The sequence below is a fragment of the Podarcis filfolensis genome (assembly GCF_964270895.1).
Source record: "Podarcis filfolensis genome assembly, chromosome: 9".
Lineage (NCBI taxonomy): Eukaryota > Metazoa > Chordata > Lepidosauria > Squamata > Lacertidae > Podarcis > Podarcis filfolensis.
In genome coordinates, this window is record NC_139610.1 from 24,407,860 (window position 1) to 24,425,760 (window position 17,901).

Sequence of the window (17,901 nt, forward strand, 5' to 3'; positions counted from 1 at the left end):
CTGAACGTCCGACATGGCTTCTGCTTGACTGCAGGAATCTCCTGCAGCCAATCGGAAGCCACGCCTTGGTTTTCAAACCGTTTCGGGAGTCGAATGGACTCCTGGAACGGATTAAGTTTGAGAATCAAGGTACCACTGTATAGTCTTCCCGCAGGTTGACTTCTTGTTTCTACTCGAAACGGAGGTGTTGGTGGAAAGGCTGATGCTTGAGACTACTAATTATGTCCAGTATTTAGCATGAGTAGAGCTAAGGCACCTTAAAGAGATTTCAGGGCAACTGCTCAACTGCTTTTTACAAAGAGGTATCCCATGAAGTGAAATGAAGATTACGGGCTTGCTATGCTGTTACATACCTAACGTAAGTTTCTCCGTCGATTAAGGCTTGTGGCCTTCTGCTTCCTTTTCCAAGACATGACACTTTCTTTTATTACATTTAAGAAATCGCAGCACTGCTGCATTTAAAAGATTATTATCAGAGCCCATGGGGAAGACAGCAGCAATAAATAGGATTTACAGACATTTGTTCTAGCTGTCTTTGAAAAGGCATCCGAAGAACAGGTACACCAAGGAAAAGACTTTTGACAAAACTTTTCCATAACATCCTGTAAGGATTTACTTAATGGAGGACCTGGACAGCTCTAGCAGGAACTGAGGCCAATGCAATTTTGACAGCCCCACTCATTCCAAATCCTCAAGCGCAAAACAAAGACTTCGACTTTGGGAGCACTCAGAGAAACGCTTGCAAAAGCTCCGGCTTTTTGAGAGCGTTCAATTCAAATACTCGCCGAAAGCCCAGAGGATGCTTGCAAAGTGCCCTTTGCTCCTGCCTCCCTTTCCCTCTCAAAAGCTGAGAATCTTACTGGCGCCAGAGGGAAGGTTAAGGTAGCAGTGAGATTCTTCCTGGGCCCTGTTGGAACATCTTCACTGGGCAAGAGACTGGGACTACCGGCCCCGGAATCTCTGTTTCTGTCAATTCCAAAGGGAGAAGGCCCTTCAACATAGTCCCATCCTCAGTGGGGAAAAACCACTGCATGTGCCTGAGAGAACCCACTGCAACCCACTGCTCTGCTGAAGGAAGGTTAATGAAATTAATGAAGTACAGCGGTACCTCGGGTTACATACACTTCAGGTTACATATGCTTCAGGTTACAGACTCCACTAACCCAGAAAAAGTACCTCGGGTTAAGAACTTTGCTTCAGGATGAGAACAGAAATCGTGCTCCAGCGGCGCGGCAGCAGCGGGAGGCCCCATTAGCTAAAGTGGTGCTTCAGGTTAAGAACAGTTTCAGGTTAAGAATGGACCTCCAGAATGAATTAAGTACTTAACCCGAGGTACCACTGTATTATGGACAGAGAAAGGAGGCTGCGGCAGCAGAAATGCTTGAAGGATTGAGAGGAGCAGAGCAGCCTGCTCAAACGCTGCAGCAGACTAATGGCATCCACTATGGGCCAGGAGATCTCCAGCACAACTCTCGGCCATGAATTCATCCATAAGCCACTGTCTGAGCCAATGCATGCCAAGCACACACTCAGAGGAAGTGTTCTTGCCTCCATGGAAGTTACAAATTTTTAAAACTATAGCCGAGACACAACAGGTCAGCTCTTTACCAGGTGTATAACTTCTAAATACTTGGATGATTTATACGTCTTGAGATTATGCATGGAGGGGCCTTAGCTTCTGTGTGTATTTGTTTTTCTTTTGCAACCCCCCCCCCCATGTATTATGTTACAGGAACTGAAAATCCTTCTTCCCCTCTGTATTTGCATGCAACACTTCAGTCAAAATAGCAAACCAACCAACCCTTTTGCAAAATCGCCAGGCTGGATTCGCAACATGACTCAATTGAGTGCCGAACTCGCCGGTCATGCACATCCTGGTCAGAGGGAGCGTCAGGGGGAAAAACAGCTTCAGGCAAGAGAAGAGCTCTCTTATTTATTCAACTCCCAAGCAATCACATTCATGAATACTGTTCCTCACAGCCCCCATCATGCCTAAGATACTTGACTGTTCACTGGATTTTGCAGCCTGATCTTATGCTGGGTTGGGAACACAACTTTACAGAGCGACATCTAAAACTGCCTGCCCTCGACAATGGTTTGGGAACTTCAGCCAGGGCCTTCTAAATGCCAATGAGCTACTGGGCTAAATTCAGGATGCACTGGTGTACAAAGCCCTAGGCAGCTTGGGTCCAGGATACCTAATCTTTGCCTACTCAACCCTGTACCCAAGGGATTCCTGCATTCTGCAGCAGAGGGCATTTTGTAGATATTAACCTTAGTGGGGTAGGAGAGCTGGGGGGGGGGGAATTCACATCTGGCAACCAATGCACCCCTTTGGTTTCAGATAGGGCATAGGCAGATGAGTGTAAAAAGTCTGGGACACAAATTTTAACGGCCCTGGCTTATTTATCAGAAGTAATGTATTTACAGTGGTACCTCGGGTTAAGTACTTAATTCATTCCAGAGGTCCGTTCTTAACCTGAAACTGTTCTTAACCTGAAGCACCACTTTAGCTAATGGGGCCTCCTGCTGCTGCCGCACTGCCGGAGCATGATTTCTGTTCTCATCCTGAAGCAAAGTTCTTAACCTGAAGTACTATTTCTGGGTTAGCGGATTCTGTAACCTGAGGCGTATGTAACATGAAGCGTATGTAACCCGAGGTACCACTGTAGTGTTAACTCTAAGTGTATACTCAGTACCAGAAGTAATGTATCTAGAATTAACTCTGGAAGTGTATACTCGATTCTGACCAAACTAAGCCCCCTAATGTATATTTTGCTCCACACCCCTGAGATTACAACAGATTAAAGCCACCCTCTCCCCCCGGATCCCAATCTGGATCATGCTACCCACCCTCCTATTTACCTTTTAAAAAGCCACTGAAATATTGCTAATTGCATGCATAGCATCTCATCCAGTTTGCTCCTTAGTTCCAATGAAAAGCTGATGCAGATACGCCTTAAGGCTATGACTCCTTGATTCAGTTATGCCAGGGTACTTGGCTTGAAACTGACGTGAGACCTGTTTTCATCGATGGGACTAAACAAACTCAAAACCTAGGTACTCCCTTCACTACTTCTTTTTCATTTGCAACTAGCCTTGGTAAGATAACATGCACACAGACATCTGAGATGCCAAGTCAGTTAAGACAGAATATATATGGATTGAAGGAGGCCACTGGAACTGCATGTTTTACTACTATGTTGAGGTCTGCTGTGTTTCACACACGCAGTGTGTGCCTGTTTTAAAATTAGTTTTATGTCCTCCATTCCTACCACCAGGATCCAAGTACGACTGAACAAGTCACTGACTGCAACACAGTCCACTTTCAGATACCATTCTACCCAAAAGCAGCTGCAGCCATTACTTGATACATAATGAATGTACCTATCTGCATAAGGACTGAGGGCCAAGTTCTGTTTGGCTCTCCTGTCTGTGGAACTGTCACCAAAGTTAATGGGTGTTCTGCAAATATATTCCCGGGAAACCATTTCAACTGTTTATTCATTGGGCTTTTGGCAGCAAATATGGATTTCAAATAATTACAGAACTGGATGTATTTTCAGGATGAAAAGTCTGTTCCTAAGTTTAGAATACATTTTTTAATGCCTCATTAAAATTACTTATTGAAGAGCCACCCCTTCAGATTTGTTGGTCCTGGGGTGAAAGAGATGAGCCAAGGGAGTTTTGTTTAAGATTACTCAATTCATTTTCAGTCTCTTGATTCGTTCCTGGGTATGTAAACAAACTGGAGGACGAAATGAGTTCAGGATTTGTTGAAATGAGTTCCGCTGGAATTGCAAAGGTCACCTCTCCTTTGAGGCGGGCTTTTATATGCCCCTGAAATCAGTTTCCAAGGCCAACCAAACTCAAGAGACTTTGGCCAGTATCTCCAGTTGCTTTTGTGTTGACTCAGAGAACGCTGGGGTGAACTCTGTTCCTGCCTCTGCTCATTTCTGAGCTACATATAAGGTTTGGCCACGGCTTCTATTCGTGATGCGAGCACGAACGACATAAGGGGACCAGACACTCATCAGTGGGTTAAACCAGGTCTACAACTTTATTAAACAAAACCAGCTAATTGTTTTAGTCTTTCATAGTTTTGCATCCACTTGTCGAGCCATAAAAGCCATTTTAATCCTTCGTCAACCACTTTGGGTAAATAAATATTTTAAGCATAGGAATTGTGTGGTTCTGTTAATACCCCTAAGCGAGTAAAACAATATTAGCATCTCTTATTTATTGATAAGCAGGATAATGTTGCTGTTAGCAATTGTACCCACTGCAAAAAAAAGTCGTCCCTCTGTTCTAATTAATCAGCATCCCGTACCAATGCTGCCGAAAGTCTAAGCTGGGTTAACAATGCACAAGAAGCAAAAAACCTTAATTCCTCCAGTGCCAACATAGTTGGCAGACCAAAAAGTAAAAAATAAAAAAAATCCTATACTGTCACCCAAGGGTGGGTGGACGGATACTGAGCATGGGCTGGCTGGAGAGAGACATATATAATGACTCTATCCCAAGATGGCATCCGCTAAACAAGACATGCAACTTCATGTCCAGTGGGTCCAGCGTCAGGTGTAACCCTGCTTGAACATTTCCACATTGGGCAGATAGAGTAGCTATTTTCCAGAGGGGCAGCACCACAAACCTGGTCTCCTAGCAGTGACATCACTGCCACATACTGAGATGGTGTGGGTGCAAGGGGGATGGCAAGGTTTGGGTGCAATGACGGGAGTATTGGATTGGTTCGGCTGCATCGTCCACACCTTAACACCACCCTGAAATGCTCTGCTGTGGTGATGGCCCTGCCAGGAGGCCTGGTCCACTCCACCCACCCTCTCCACTGGTTGCTCCTAGCTGTCACATGGGAGCAGCAGAAGCTTCTGGTGCAACCTTCTACACCAACTAATGTGCCTCTCTGTATGCTGCAAACTGGAGTGGCAATGGCACATCCAGTCTTTCTATCCAATGTACACACCGAAGTTGTCAGCCCCGCAGTGCATAGCTCTGGGCCTGTGGGTGACAAATTCCTCTCCAGAGTGCAATGGTGAGAACGTACATATTGCCACCGTGCAATCTTAAATATTTATTTGCCTCTAGTAATTAGGAGGGAGAAGGAAACTGGCAATAAAAGTAACGCAAATTGACTCAATGGTGCTGAAGTGACGACTACGGAGATGCAAAAGTAGGAAAGTAACTTCTTTAAGCTCTCTTCAACCGTGCTTGGAATCTGCCTTGCTGGTAGCTCAATAGCACTTAATAAACTAATGAAATTAGAGATTTAAAGCGCTTTATGGCTGATTATTGACAAGAGGATGGAACTATGCAAAACAGCTTAATGAAATGTTCAATAATTAATTTGTTGCAGCTGAAGCAGTGAGCAATACATAGCCATTAGCCTCATTGTTGTTTTTTTCCTGATATTGGGGATAATTAAAAACAGTGGAGTGAATCAAGACAGTCCCTGTAAAAAATTTTTTTTAAAAAAATGCTCCCAGAATGAGGCTGTGAGAGTAGGGAGTGTCATTTTAGAGGGTGAAACTTAGTTTTTGCAGATTTCTTCAGCGAGGGGTCTTAAAAACATGTTTTTGAGCGTGAGGAATTCAAATCTGCTTTTATTTTTGTGACTGGACAACATTTAGCTTGGTAAGTCTATGTTTGATGAAGAAGCACATAAACTGCTTTTGGGAAACCAAATAATTTTACCTTCTGAAAATGTCAGATAATGCTAAATAATAAAAATAATATTGGTAGAAAAATATTTGTAAGTACTTGGCAACCATTTTTAATTATTTCTATGCAATTTTACACACATTCTACTTACCAAGCAAAACTAAACTGTATTAATTTAATCTCTGCCCACACTTGCTAGCACTGGTCCATGTTTGGATCGATGTTTCATTACATCCCTTTCGCTATATTTGATGATGATGTCATCAGAAGAGGAAGAAAAGCAAGAGGAAGAGGAGGAGGACAAGGACCAGGAGGGGATTCTAGGACTTGGGCTAGCAGTAATATTCAAAAATCTGCTCACCCATGTAGATTTCTAATAATGGTGGGGTACTCGCTATGTCTTAGACCAGTGGTTCTCAAAGGCTGTGGCACACCACCCTGGCATGGCAGGAAAGGAGGGCAAATGTGACAGGAAGATTCAATATGAAAGATCAGAAAACAGAAAGGCTTCTTTGTGCTCATGAGAAGATGAGAGTTTGCTTGTCTCAAATTAGACCTAATATAAATGAGATTACCTAGCAAAAGCAAGCTCACGCCTCTCATCGAGCTTACATATATACTTAAGGTACACGTGTAAGAAGCTTGTTTATCATTATATTTTTGGAATGATTCATGTTCTTATGTATCTGCATTGTTTTATACTTTCTGGATGTCCCATGACCATATCATACAACAGTTCTTTGTTATAAATCAAACACAGCTAGTTGTTTCTCCCCTCTCCCCAAAGTATTTCAATATTTTTTTAAAAAATGGCATGGTGCGAGCAAATTTTTATTCTGAAAGTGTGGCCCAGAGGAAAAAAAGTTTGAGAACCACTAACCTCCCCCACAAGACTGAAGTCAAAATGATATAATCCAGTCCTTGGTTGGAGCCTGGGGTACAAAGGTGATAATGAACACTAAATATGTGTATATGGGCTGTGTGCACTCTGAAACTGGCTATGATACAAGTGCACCAAGTAATCCTTCCTTAATTTACACGTTGATTCTAAAACCCTGTCAGTCAGAAGAAGCAAGGCAGCTGCACAGGGGAGAGAGACAGCTGCAACCTACAAAAACCTTTTAGACCATGTAAGTCTTGCCGACTGAGAACAGACAGTAGGGTGGTATTCAGCTAAGATGTACTCCGAATAGACCCGCTGAAATTAAGGAAACGTGACTAAGTTAGGTCCACTCATTTCAATGGGTCTACTCTTGGTGACTTCTGTTTCAGTGTATCTGAAGAAGTGTGCATGCACACGAAAGCTTATACCCAGAACAAACTTAAGTCTCTAAGGTGCTACTGGACAATTTTTTTAATTTATTTTGACAGTGTCAGACCAACACGGCTACCTACCTGAATTTAGTTGAACACTATGCAACCATACCATTTCTGAGACTTTTAATCTGCCTACACACTATATCTGTTAAACTCAAGCATTTATCTCAAATAATTCTGGGCACTGTAGTTTAGCCCTCACAAAGTTACAATTCCCAGCAACACTTGACTAACTACAGTGCCCAGAATTCTTTGAGAGAGGGGAATGTGATTCAAATGTTTTATAGAGTTATATTGTATATGCAGAGATTGGCATATTTGCTAACATTAAGTATCTTACTCTGACAGCAGAACTAGGTTAGCTGGTTGTTTGTTTTAAGTAACCTAGTTGTAGTCCACTACATTTCTGCCAAATATGTAGCGGGGGGGAGGAATAATGTTTTCTGAATTTTGAAGGCCTTATAGCTTATAAAGTATTTAGTCTAAGCTCAGGAAAACTTGTCCCTTGAAAATGAATGAGATATACAGTTGATTCAAGGCAGGGATACCTAATGCGACCCCCTTCCAGAAGCTGTTGGAATACAGCTCCCTTCAGCCCCTGCCAGCATGTCCAATGGCCGTAGAGTTGACTACAATTGTAGTCTAGCAACACCTAGAAGGCACCACATTAGCTACCCAATTTGAGGTATCCTATGCAGCAGTATCAGCATCTTAAAAAGCAAAAAGCAGAGACATCACCTTACCAACAAATGTCCGTATAGTTAAAGCTATGGTTTTCCCAGTAGTGATGTATGGAAGTGAGAGCTGGACCATAAAGAAGGCTGATCGCCGAAGAATTGATGCTTTTGAATTATGGTGCTGGAGGAGACTCTTGAGAGTCCCATGGACTGCAAGAAGATCAAACGTATCCATTCTTAAGGAAATCAGCCCTGAGTGCTCACTGGAAGGACAGATTGTGAAGCTGAGGCTCCAATACTTTGGCGACCTCGTGAGAAGAGAAGACTCCCTGGAAAAGACCCTGATGTTGGGAAAGATTGAGGGCACAAGGACAAGGGGATGACAGAGGACGAGATGGTTGGACAGTGTTCTCGAAGCTACGAACATGAGTTTGAGCAAACTGCGGGAGGCAGTGGAAGACAGGAGTGCCTGGCGTGCTCTGGTCCATGGGGTCACGAAGAGTCGGACACGACTAAATGACTAAACAACAACAACAACAACAATGCAGCAGTATATATTTATGAATGTTGAACCTTTTTTTTACATTTATAGGGCTACTCAGGATTTACTCAGTAGTTGGCAAACCAGAAAACAGTCTTAAGAAACAATGCACACTCTTTTCGATTTTCCTTTCCCTTTTCTATGGTATCCCTAAAACCGCAGTTTGAAACCATGGTCTGCAAACCACCACTCTGAGAGAACATGACCGGCTAGCTAGACAATGGTTAATGTAAAGAAGTGGAGATAGAGGAGAATCGAAAACCAGAGTTTGGAGAGAACACTGCCGGCATGGAAAACTAAAAACACGTTTAATGCCAAGAAGGGGAAAGAGGAGGGGTTGTTCTTGAGATGAGAGAAAGGAAAGAGCGCTCACACCTGGGGCTAGCTCCCAATTTGCAAAACCATGTTTTACAAGGTGCCCATTAATCACTGTGATGCCTTGCATGTACAATGTGTTTTGCTAAATGCAGTGAACTGTGATAAAGAAATATTGCAGACTGCTCTTTTCTACTTACTGTTCACATAGACATTAAATGCTATAGAGGAGTTGGCATCTGAGTTGGATACAAAAAATGTGTATACGCCTCCTTCTGTTCCCTTCAGTCGAGTAAGGTGAAGCTCACTGGAATACCTACAGGAGGAGGAAGCAATTTAGTATTATTACTCATATTACTCACAGTGCAAACAGAAAGGCCAGTCGCTATCCTGAGACATTTTTAAAAACTAAACAGGTTGTGCTTACACGTGGAATCTTAAAACCACCAAGGACACCAATCCGGTCTGCTTGTTCCTTTTGGACAACCACACTTTGCCAAAGGCAACAGAAGGCTGCTTGAAGGCTCCTGAATCAGAAGACCATCGCTTCTGCACTCTGGTACAGATGCATATGCAAATCTCAGTGCCAGGCAGTTTCATACTGCATGGCTATGTGAATTTTGCATCCTATTCAAGATGGAGCTCACTGGGTGGTCTTCAAATAGTCACTTTATATCAACAGTTGTTGTTTCTCAGACTAACTTTTCCGAGAGATGTTGGGTAGCTAAGATGACACTAAGATTGATATCCAAAGTGCATTTCCCTGGTAGCAAGCCTCATTGAACACAGTAATACTTACTTCAAAATAAACTTATGTAAAGGTAAAGGACCCCTGGATGGCTAAGTCCAGTCAAAGTTGACTATGGGGTGTGGTCTCATCCCACTTTTTAAGCTGAGGAAGCTGGTGTTTGTCCACAGACAGCTTTCCAGATCATGTGGCTAGCATGATTAAACAGCTTCTGGTGCAACAGGACACTGTGACGAGTGCCAGAGCGCACCGAAATGCTGTTTACCTTTCTGCCACAGTAGTATCTATTTACTTGCGCTGGTATGCTTTCGAACTGCTAGGCTGGCAGGAGCTGGGACAGAGCAACAGGAGCTCACCCTGTTGCATGGATTCTAACCACTGACCTTCTGATCAAGCAAGCCCAAGAGGCTCAGTGGCACCCGCGTCCCTTCAAACATGTAGGATCACACCGTAAACACTCTTTGGATCCAAGGTGGGACAGAAACGCATCTAGTAACACCCACTGGCTATTTAGCACTGCTGTGTTGGATTTATTTGCTATTTGTTACTATTTGCTATAGAAACCTTGCCCTCTAATTGATTGATTGAATTAAATTTATATCCCAAAGCAGGCCAGGGCAGCATTTTCACCATCATTTCAAGCTTTTCCTGAGGTAAATGTAGGCTTGTACCCATCAACCTGGCTATGGCAAATCACTTATTTTCTCTCTCAGCTCTGGTAGGTACACCTTATGCCTGATGGGAGTTATCAAAATGTGTCCTTAAGCAGAAGGCTGTGTCTCCCCAACTCTGGAAAGAGAGTTGATGCTTGGAATCTTCAGGCTATAATGACAGTATGGCAGCTCACTCTGCCCAGGATCAGAGGTTGGCACAGCTGCTAACTGTCCAAGCCCTGAGGACCCACCACTGACCCCAAAGGCCATCTGCAGCAATCCAGGCCCTGCAGTTGTCTCAAGGCGAGGCAAGGGAAACTTACGAGCCACTGAGCACCAGAGCCTAAGTGGTTGTGGCTGGGATCCTTTTAAACCAACTCCACACACACATTGCCTCTGTAGTCCTGATGTGACATTGGTCCTGATAAATGCTATGTTGGGGCCCCAGAAGCATTGTGGAAGGATAGACGTGGTGGCAGCAACAGCACGATGACTTGACTGGCTTTCCTGCTGCTGCTGCTGCAGCAGCTGCCTGCCATGGTTAAGACCATGAGTAGGCAACCTAAGGCCCGGGGGCCAGATCCGGCCCAATCGCCTTCTAAATCCGGCCCACGGACAGTCTGGGAATCAGCGTGTTTTTACATGAGTAGAATGTGTCTTTTTATTTAAAATGCGTCTCTGGATTATTTGTGGGGCCTGCCTGGTGTTTTTACATGAGTGGAATGTGTGCTTTTATTAAAATGCATCTCTGGGTTATTTGTGGGGCATAGGAATTCGTTCATATTTTTTTTTCAAAATATAGTCTAAGGGACAGTGGACCGGCCCCCTGCTGAAAAGGTTTGCTGACCCCTGGTTAAGACCAATGGAAGAAGAGGATCCAGCAAGCTGAGAAAGCGGTAGAAGTCCAGCAAACAAGCCTCGGCACTGGGTTTGATCATTAGGTTTAGTGGTCACTGGTCAGTAAGTTAAGTAGGAAATCCCTGAAACATACCTTCCTGTACATCAGATTGAAAGGCAGCTGGGAATTGTCAGAATGATTTAGGGTGCTCTTCCCTCCCCAGAAAAGGGGTAGATCCCAGCAGCTTTGTCAAAGCATGCTTCTCTGCAATGTATTACATTACCTGTTTTTGTCTATGTTTGTGACCCGCACATAATGATCGGATGAATTTTGCAAGGTTTCATTCATGTACATCCATACTTCTTCTTCTGGCTTTGGATATGCCTCATACGACACGATTAAATCCAGGTTTTCTCCATCATTTACATTTACTGTTGTGTTTGCCGAAGTTGATAAATTGACATATCCTTTACCTGGTGGTTGTCATATGGAAAGATAAAAGTAATAATAATTATCTGGGTTTCTTTAAAACCGCGTATAATTAAACCAAGGTCAGCAGAGAATAAGCAAAGTTTACTGACAAGTATGGTAGAAATTGCAACCCGTGGAAAAGCAGGTCTTATCAGCTAAATGCAAGACTGAGCGTCAATGACATTTTACTGAGTGAGGTGAACAATAACTCTATGCTTCACAAAGGGATCCTGAACTTCTGTACAGGCATTTTGCATGACAGGCCTGGATGTAGCCACTGAGTGGGACGTGAATGTCCACGGGATGTTATTTATTTATTTACTTATTTCTTGGATTTAATTTATATCCTACCCCTTGAAAAATATACAAGTCCTCAAGGCAGCCCACAGCACAAAACGTCATAAGAATACAACTAACGTAAATATAAAACAGCAAACAATAAATGCATCTACCACACTAACATGAGTCATCAGTAAAATAAGCTGCAATAGTACAAATAAACAGAAAGCTTCTTGAAACAGTTATCTTGTTTTGCCATTAATGTTGCTTTATATGTCAAACTTTAATTGTACATTTGTATTTTATTTTTCCATGTATTTCTATGTTTAGGAAAATGTTTTATTTTCCTGTTTATTCCACCGCTTTAAATATGGAACTTTATTGTTCTCAGTATCTGAGTTTCATTCGTCATGTTTTATGCTGATATTTTGTAATATTCTATTTGATGTTTTGATCTGCTTTGATTTTTTTTCTTCAGAAAATGTAAAGCAGGATATAAATGCTTTAAATAAAAGCACTTATAAAGTCAGAACCAGCAACTTGCATTGCATCCAGGAATCAATAAATCTCTTTTTGCCCAGGTGTGCCGTGTTCCCATCCTATTTCTGGGACAGTGCACACAAGTGTATGGAGCTGATAATGAATTCGGTCCAGTGGAATATCCACAGAATCAAGAGATGCTGCAATGTAACAGCTAGGTTTTATTCATTTTGTGTGTGAAATTAAAAGGTCTACGAAGCAGTGTGGTGGTGGTGGAGGAGGGGGGTACCCACCCTTTTCTCCAATTACGGATAAAGACATGTTCAGAATACTCCTGCTAATTACAGTACATGAATATGCTCCTAATCAGTTTAGCACTTATGGTAATTTTAATATTTAAAAAGTACTACATGTCACTGCAATCCCACACTCTGGGCTGCTTTTCAGGAAAGTATGTTAATAAACAGGGCAATGTAAGCACCTTTGGTGGCTGGTTGGCAGAACTCATCTAGAGTTCATGAGACACAATGGATCAGGCTTTTTAGCGGGCTTTGGAAATCAAACCTTTCATGCTAAAATGTACTTTTTGGGCACACTCCAGCACACTTTGGGGAGCAGCTTCTCTCTCATATGGTCAATTACCAGACAAGAACTCGTTTCCTGCGTTTTCCATTTGCAGAGTAAAAAAATCTGCTAATGTATAGAAATTGGACCGTCTCCGCTGCAGTGCCCATTTCACCAGGTTAGCCTTTCAAAAATTGCTACCAAGTCCAGCCACTGTATACTCTTTGCGAAAACTCTTTCAGACAAAAAGTCACACTGAGTTCAATGGGATGTACTCTCAGGTAAGTGTGTACAGAATTTCAGCCTAAGTACGTGATATGCAAAGGCCGGTATGTAACTATTTTATTGTGTGTTGCCTTTGGTGGAGAGATTTATAAATGCATTCAATCAATCAATCCCCCATTCTGCAATGGTACTCAGTGTGCTTTACATAAAGATGCAACATGGTTACAATTCTATACTCTGATATAGTAGTGTAGTTCATGTATAAGGTGAAAAAACCTTGGTTATAGCTTGCTTGCTAGAGCAAGACAAACCATGAACCCAGGTTTAGACATAATGCTAAGCCAAACCATGGGTTTGTCCTGGGTACCGCATCAGCAGCAAGACCATGGGAGAGGTGCTGTATCCATGATGTTTGGTTCAAGAACCCCCATGTTTTCTCAATCACACCAAGTCATGTTTTGACTTAAGTGTTATGCATGAATCAGGTCGGTATACTACAGGAGAGCCTATCGCAGTGTGCAATTCAAAAAATGGTTTACACGAAGCTACTTGGTCATCTACAGCAAATGAAGCTTTGTGAGAGCATTACTGGATCACAGCCATATACTTTTGCAATACCAAACCCATTTACAGCACAGAGATGGCGTAAGGCCATAGATGTTTTCCATGTCAACTGAGGACTGACTGACACACTGGCCGAGGTTGACTAACCAAAAGGTAAACTAAAGGTCAGGGAAAAGTTGGATGAAAAGATAATGGATGAAATCCACAATTTCCAGAAACAATCCCTCTGACTTAAAGGAGATGTGGAAAAATTAGAATACCTGGTTTGTGGATTGCAAGCTGTTGTAGCATGTAACGCCAAAAGTAGCTATGCTATCTTACTGGTAGGTGGGTCACTGTTGCCTACTGGGAGAGAGAGAAGTGACGTGGTGGGAAAGCTGGTGTGGTGCACATGCACTGGCAGGAGCACCAAATTGGTTCCACTGGTGCATTTGCACTGCACCAACCTCCCTGTCCACTCCCGGTGAGCAACAGGGACCCATCTGCTGGCAAGCAAGTACAGTATAGCAGCTCTGACCCAACCGTTGAGTCACTTCCGTGTAATGCTTCTTCTTAACCTGCATAGGCAGGCATGGGGCCCAAAACTCCCGAAGCTAGAATACCTGACTTAAAAATAGCATAGAGGCTATGGCATAGGAGAAATCAGACTGTACAATGACTGAGGGTGCTGCATTCCTACAATGCACATCCATAATATGCTTGTGGATGTCCCAGTTCTTAATTAGGGCACCGCTAAGGGTCTGTGTGGCTAGTTTCCCCTCTGAAAGCAGCAGTACTCTTGCTGAAGGACAGAAACACTTCCTACACTCACAAGTTGTGTCTTAGGCCCAGTTCACACTTTGCATCTTGCAGAACAGGTGCACCCCCATAAGACATTCTTATGAGGTCAGGGAACCAGGTTGCAATGGCAAGATAAACAAGAACAGCTCACACAGGTCCGCAGTCCCACAATGAAGGGGTGCGCATGCATGTATGTCATGCAGGCAGGGTCAACTGAATGGGCCTTTCCTATGGATTAGCATCCTTCTGTCAGGGTCTATACAATCAACCATGCCATTACATTATTTATATTGTGCCAGCTGGGTGTACACACAAAGGACATCCTAGTGGCTTCTTAAAGGGGTGGTAACCACACAGGGAAACCCAAGGGTGCTCTCTTTTGTTGACCAGGAGCAGGACTTTCTGTTTCCACATGCTAGTGCACCTCTTTTCACACTGTAATGTACACACATTGCAAAACTTGCTATTTGATTTTTGGCATAACATAATATAGTATTATATGTATCTATATATTTCCAACCATCTCAGTCTGTGTGTTATATTCTCCCCATGGCACAGACATCTTATATATCTGCAGTATTACTATTTACCTAGTACTTTCAAGGTTATAGTGGAATTGATTGTTCCAAAAGTGTTTCTTCCTTGGCACACAAATGCTCCAGAATCATTAACTCCCACTGAACTGATGTTCAGCTTTAATTTCTTTTCATATCCATAAGCGCCCGTATTCCTGCTTTTCCCTGTAACAGTCTGTCGGCAAGGGGGAGAGAAAAAAATTAACATCCAAGATACAGTGTATACAGCATCTTTCCTAGATAAATTAAAAATAGATGTAATTATAACTTTGCCATATTAATATTCATAACTTAAAACCAGAATAATAAGCCATCATGACAAACCTGTCACTGGAACCTCTCCATACAAAACAACTACGTTCTCAGAGCTCTCTTTAAAAAAAGCTGAACTCACTTCCCCACCACCACCCTTCCCCTCCCCTTTTCTTATTTCCTTTCTTCAGATCCACTCCTACATTCTTGGTAGTCTGCCTTCTAATTAGGAGACTCTGTAGACTCTTCCCAGTCTTACCTCAGCAGCATGAAAGGCATTACAAAAGCTTGTCTTTTTGCAATGTTGCTTCAATACACTAGGGGAACATGGGTCATGCGGTAGGGGCGGAGCCTACAACACCGCTCTTTCTCAGCACTGAGATGACATAGCCCCAGTTTCCAGAAACACTGCTTTGGTAAGTTGCCGTATCAATGTCTCCTCCCATGTGGTCCAGAGACATTACAGTGGTTCTTTCATCACCACTGAGGTAGCACTGGAGGGATTTCAGTCTTGGCCTGGCAAAATTCCACATCAGGGAAACCTGGATCTCCAACAATTGAAATTTTTGATCATGTAATTCTGGTCCACCGGCCACTGGTTGGCAGTAACCAGGGTCACTGTAGCAGCAGAGAATGCATGTTCTGGCCAAGGGAGGGAGCATCCATTTTTGAGACTGACTCCTGGTTTCCTAACCACATTTAGCAGGGAATCCGTGTTACCAGCCGACAGCTAAATGCCAATACTCTTTCATCTCTCATTCCAAATTTAGCAGACTGACTCCTCTAACACTATTTCTTAAAAATAGGGCTGAAAGAATCATCCCTTCCCAAATATTTCAGTAGCTTTTAATTCATGCAAATGTGGGGCGGGGAAATAGAATGTACAAACAAAACTAAAGAGTATGAATCTGAGTACATACGAAAACAAGCTTTTGTATGAAAAATTTATAATGCTCTTGGAACTGTCCCAGATCTCCCATCTGCAGGTCCCATATTTGACCGCATGCTGCTGAGGCTCAATTCACCCTTGGAGTGGGCGAGTTGCGATTTGCCAACAGATAAGCACTTAAGAGTCAGCAGCTCTGCTGAGAATGGGCTCCAGGGACAGATTACCCAGGATGTATCCCCCCCTCCCTGAGGCTGTGCGATTTATCTAGCATTACAGTGCTGCCCTAGTCCTTTTCTGGGTACACATGAATCACTGATTATATATTCTAATCACTGCCATTAACAGTTGACAATTAACCGTGGGATTGTACTCAGCAAGGTTAGACGTGACCTTCTAAGAAGTTTTCCATGCATGCTTAAATTACAAGATATGCCACTACCAGTGATTCAGAGCAGAGTGGGTGTTACCCAAAATAAAATAAAAATCAATTCCACATAGGTAAGGGGCCTAGCAGCACTGGGACCAAATCCCTTGGATGACTCTTTCTGGCCTGCTTGTTTTACTGTCTCTGGCCTACTTGTTGCTCATAGACTTCTTACTCATGATGACAAAGCTCAAATTGGAATTGGGCTCAGTTAACAAAGCAACATCCCCTTAAAAATCAGAAAACAGGTCAGTAATTTTTAAGCCCCAAAGAGCTTTTTTCCACCTTCATTAGACACACTCAACAATTGTTACTAGGAGCATTATGGGGTTCAAATTCCTGCTATGAATCCCCATTAGCCTCAATCCCACCATATATTTTTAGCTGGCCGCTGCTTGAGCTATAGGTAGCTCTATTGTCCCCTGGCATTTAGGTCTTTGTTACACAGGCCAACTCTTCTACTATAAAGGGGGAATTGTTGCTGTTGTTTTTTACAACATTACAGTCGTACCTCAGGTTGAAGTTGCTTCAGGTTGAGCGCTTTCGGGTTGCGCTCCGTGGCGACCCGGAAGTAACAGAACGCATTACTTCCGGGTTTCGCCGCTCGCGCATGCGCAGACGGCCAAAATGACATCATGCGCATGCGTGGAAGCGGCGAAACGCGACCCGCGCAGACGCAGGTTGTGTTTGCTTCAGGATGCGAACGGGGCTCCGGAACGGATTCCATTCGTATCCAGAGGTACCACTGTATGTATTTTCATGTTTTTATATTGTAAACCACTCCTGTGGTCTTTAGGTGAAGGGCAGTTTGGAAATTTTAAAAATAGAATAGAAATAAACACCACCACAGCCAGGTAACAGTAGCAGCAGAACAAAAGGAACAGCCATAGGCAAGTGGGTCCCAGGGGGAGTGAATGAATGAGTGTGTGTGTGTGTGTGAGAGAGAGAGAGAGAGAGAGAGAGAGAGAGAGAGAGAGAGAAGGATTGAGGAGCTCTGGAAGCTGAGATTCAGATTATGAATCACGGAGATCAGTGACTCCTTGCCAAAGAACTGTGAACTTCAGAAGCATTGTGACTTGACATCCAGGCCTTTCATGCGGTAGTAGTGCTGCTTTAGATATTCAGGCTTCTCTCATGTGTCTGGCTTTCTCAAATTAAAGCCTGACCTACTTTTCTGCGTTGTTGCTCTTTGGTAAAGTCATGACCACATTCAACAGCAGCCTGCAGTCTTTGCTTGACTTCAAAAAGTTCCTGGCTGGGAACCTCTATGCATTTGAACTTTGCTGGGTTCCACTCCTGGGAACTGGTTCTTGCTCATGAATAACAGGGCCCTGATAGGGGATAACTACTGGATCAGCTTCTCACCTATGCCAGCAATTCACAGAAGCACTACCAGCCTCGGGAACCTCCAGCAACCTGTGAATATGAGTTTGGAGCTTTCTCAACCACTGCCTCAATTCCTAAAGCCATTGCGCTTCCTCTCCCTGAACTCTCATTCCTCCTTGCCTTACGGACTGGCTACATGATTCAGACCTGCCCTTGAAACCTGCTTCCTAGGCAGCCGCTGAATAGTTTCCCCTCTATAAAATGGTTCCTGGAATGCTAACTAGCATACAGACACATTTAAGAAGTT

The 17,901-nt window shown here is 43.3% G+C and overlaps 1 protein-coding gene and 1 long non-coding RNA gene across 3 annotated transcripts in view; one reads left to right on the plus strand and one right to left on the minus strand.

The window, feature by feature from the left end:
* LOC310770367 overlaps positions 1 to 17,901 on the plus strand; it is a 193,056-nt gene that overhangs the window by 172,730 nt on the left and 2,425 nt on the right. The window lies entirely within an intron of this gene.
* KIT (KIT proto-oncogene, receptor tyrosine kinase) overlaps positions 1 to 17,901 on the minus strand; it is an 80,144-nt gene that overhangs the window by 25,339 nt on the left and 36,904 nt on the right. For both annotated transcript variants that reach the window (XR_014551949.1, XM_083630204.1), the window contains exons 5-7: positions 14,719 to 14,878; positions 11,049 to 11,238; positions 8,727 to 8,842 (exon numbers count right to left, since the gene is read on the minus strand). Coding sequence is in view for 1 of the 2 variants with exons in the window: in XM_083630204.1 (XP_083486330.1) it covers positions 8,727 to 8,842; positions 11,049 to 11,238; positions 14,719 to 14,878 (466 nt within the window). In the remaining variant the exon portion in view is untranslated. The remainder of the gene's footprint in view (positions 1 to 8,726; positions 8,843 to 11,048; positions 11,239 to 14,718; positions 14,879 to 17,901) is intronic.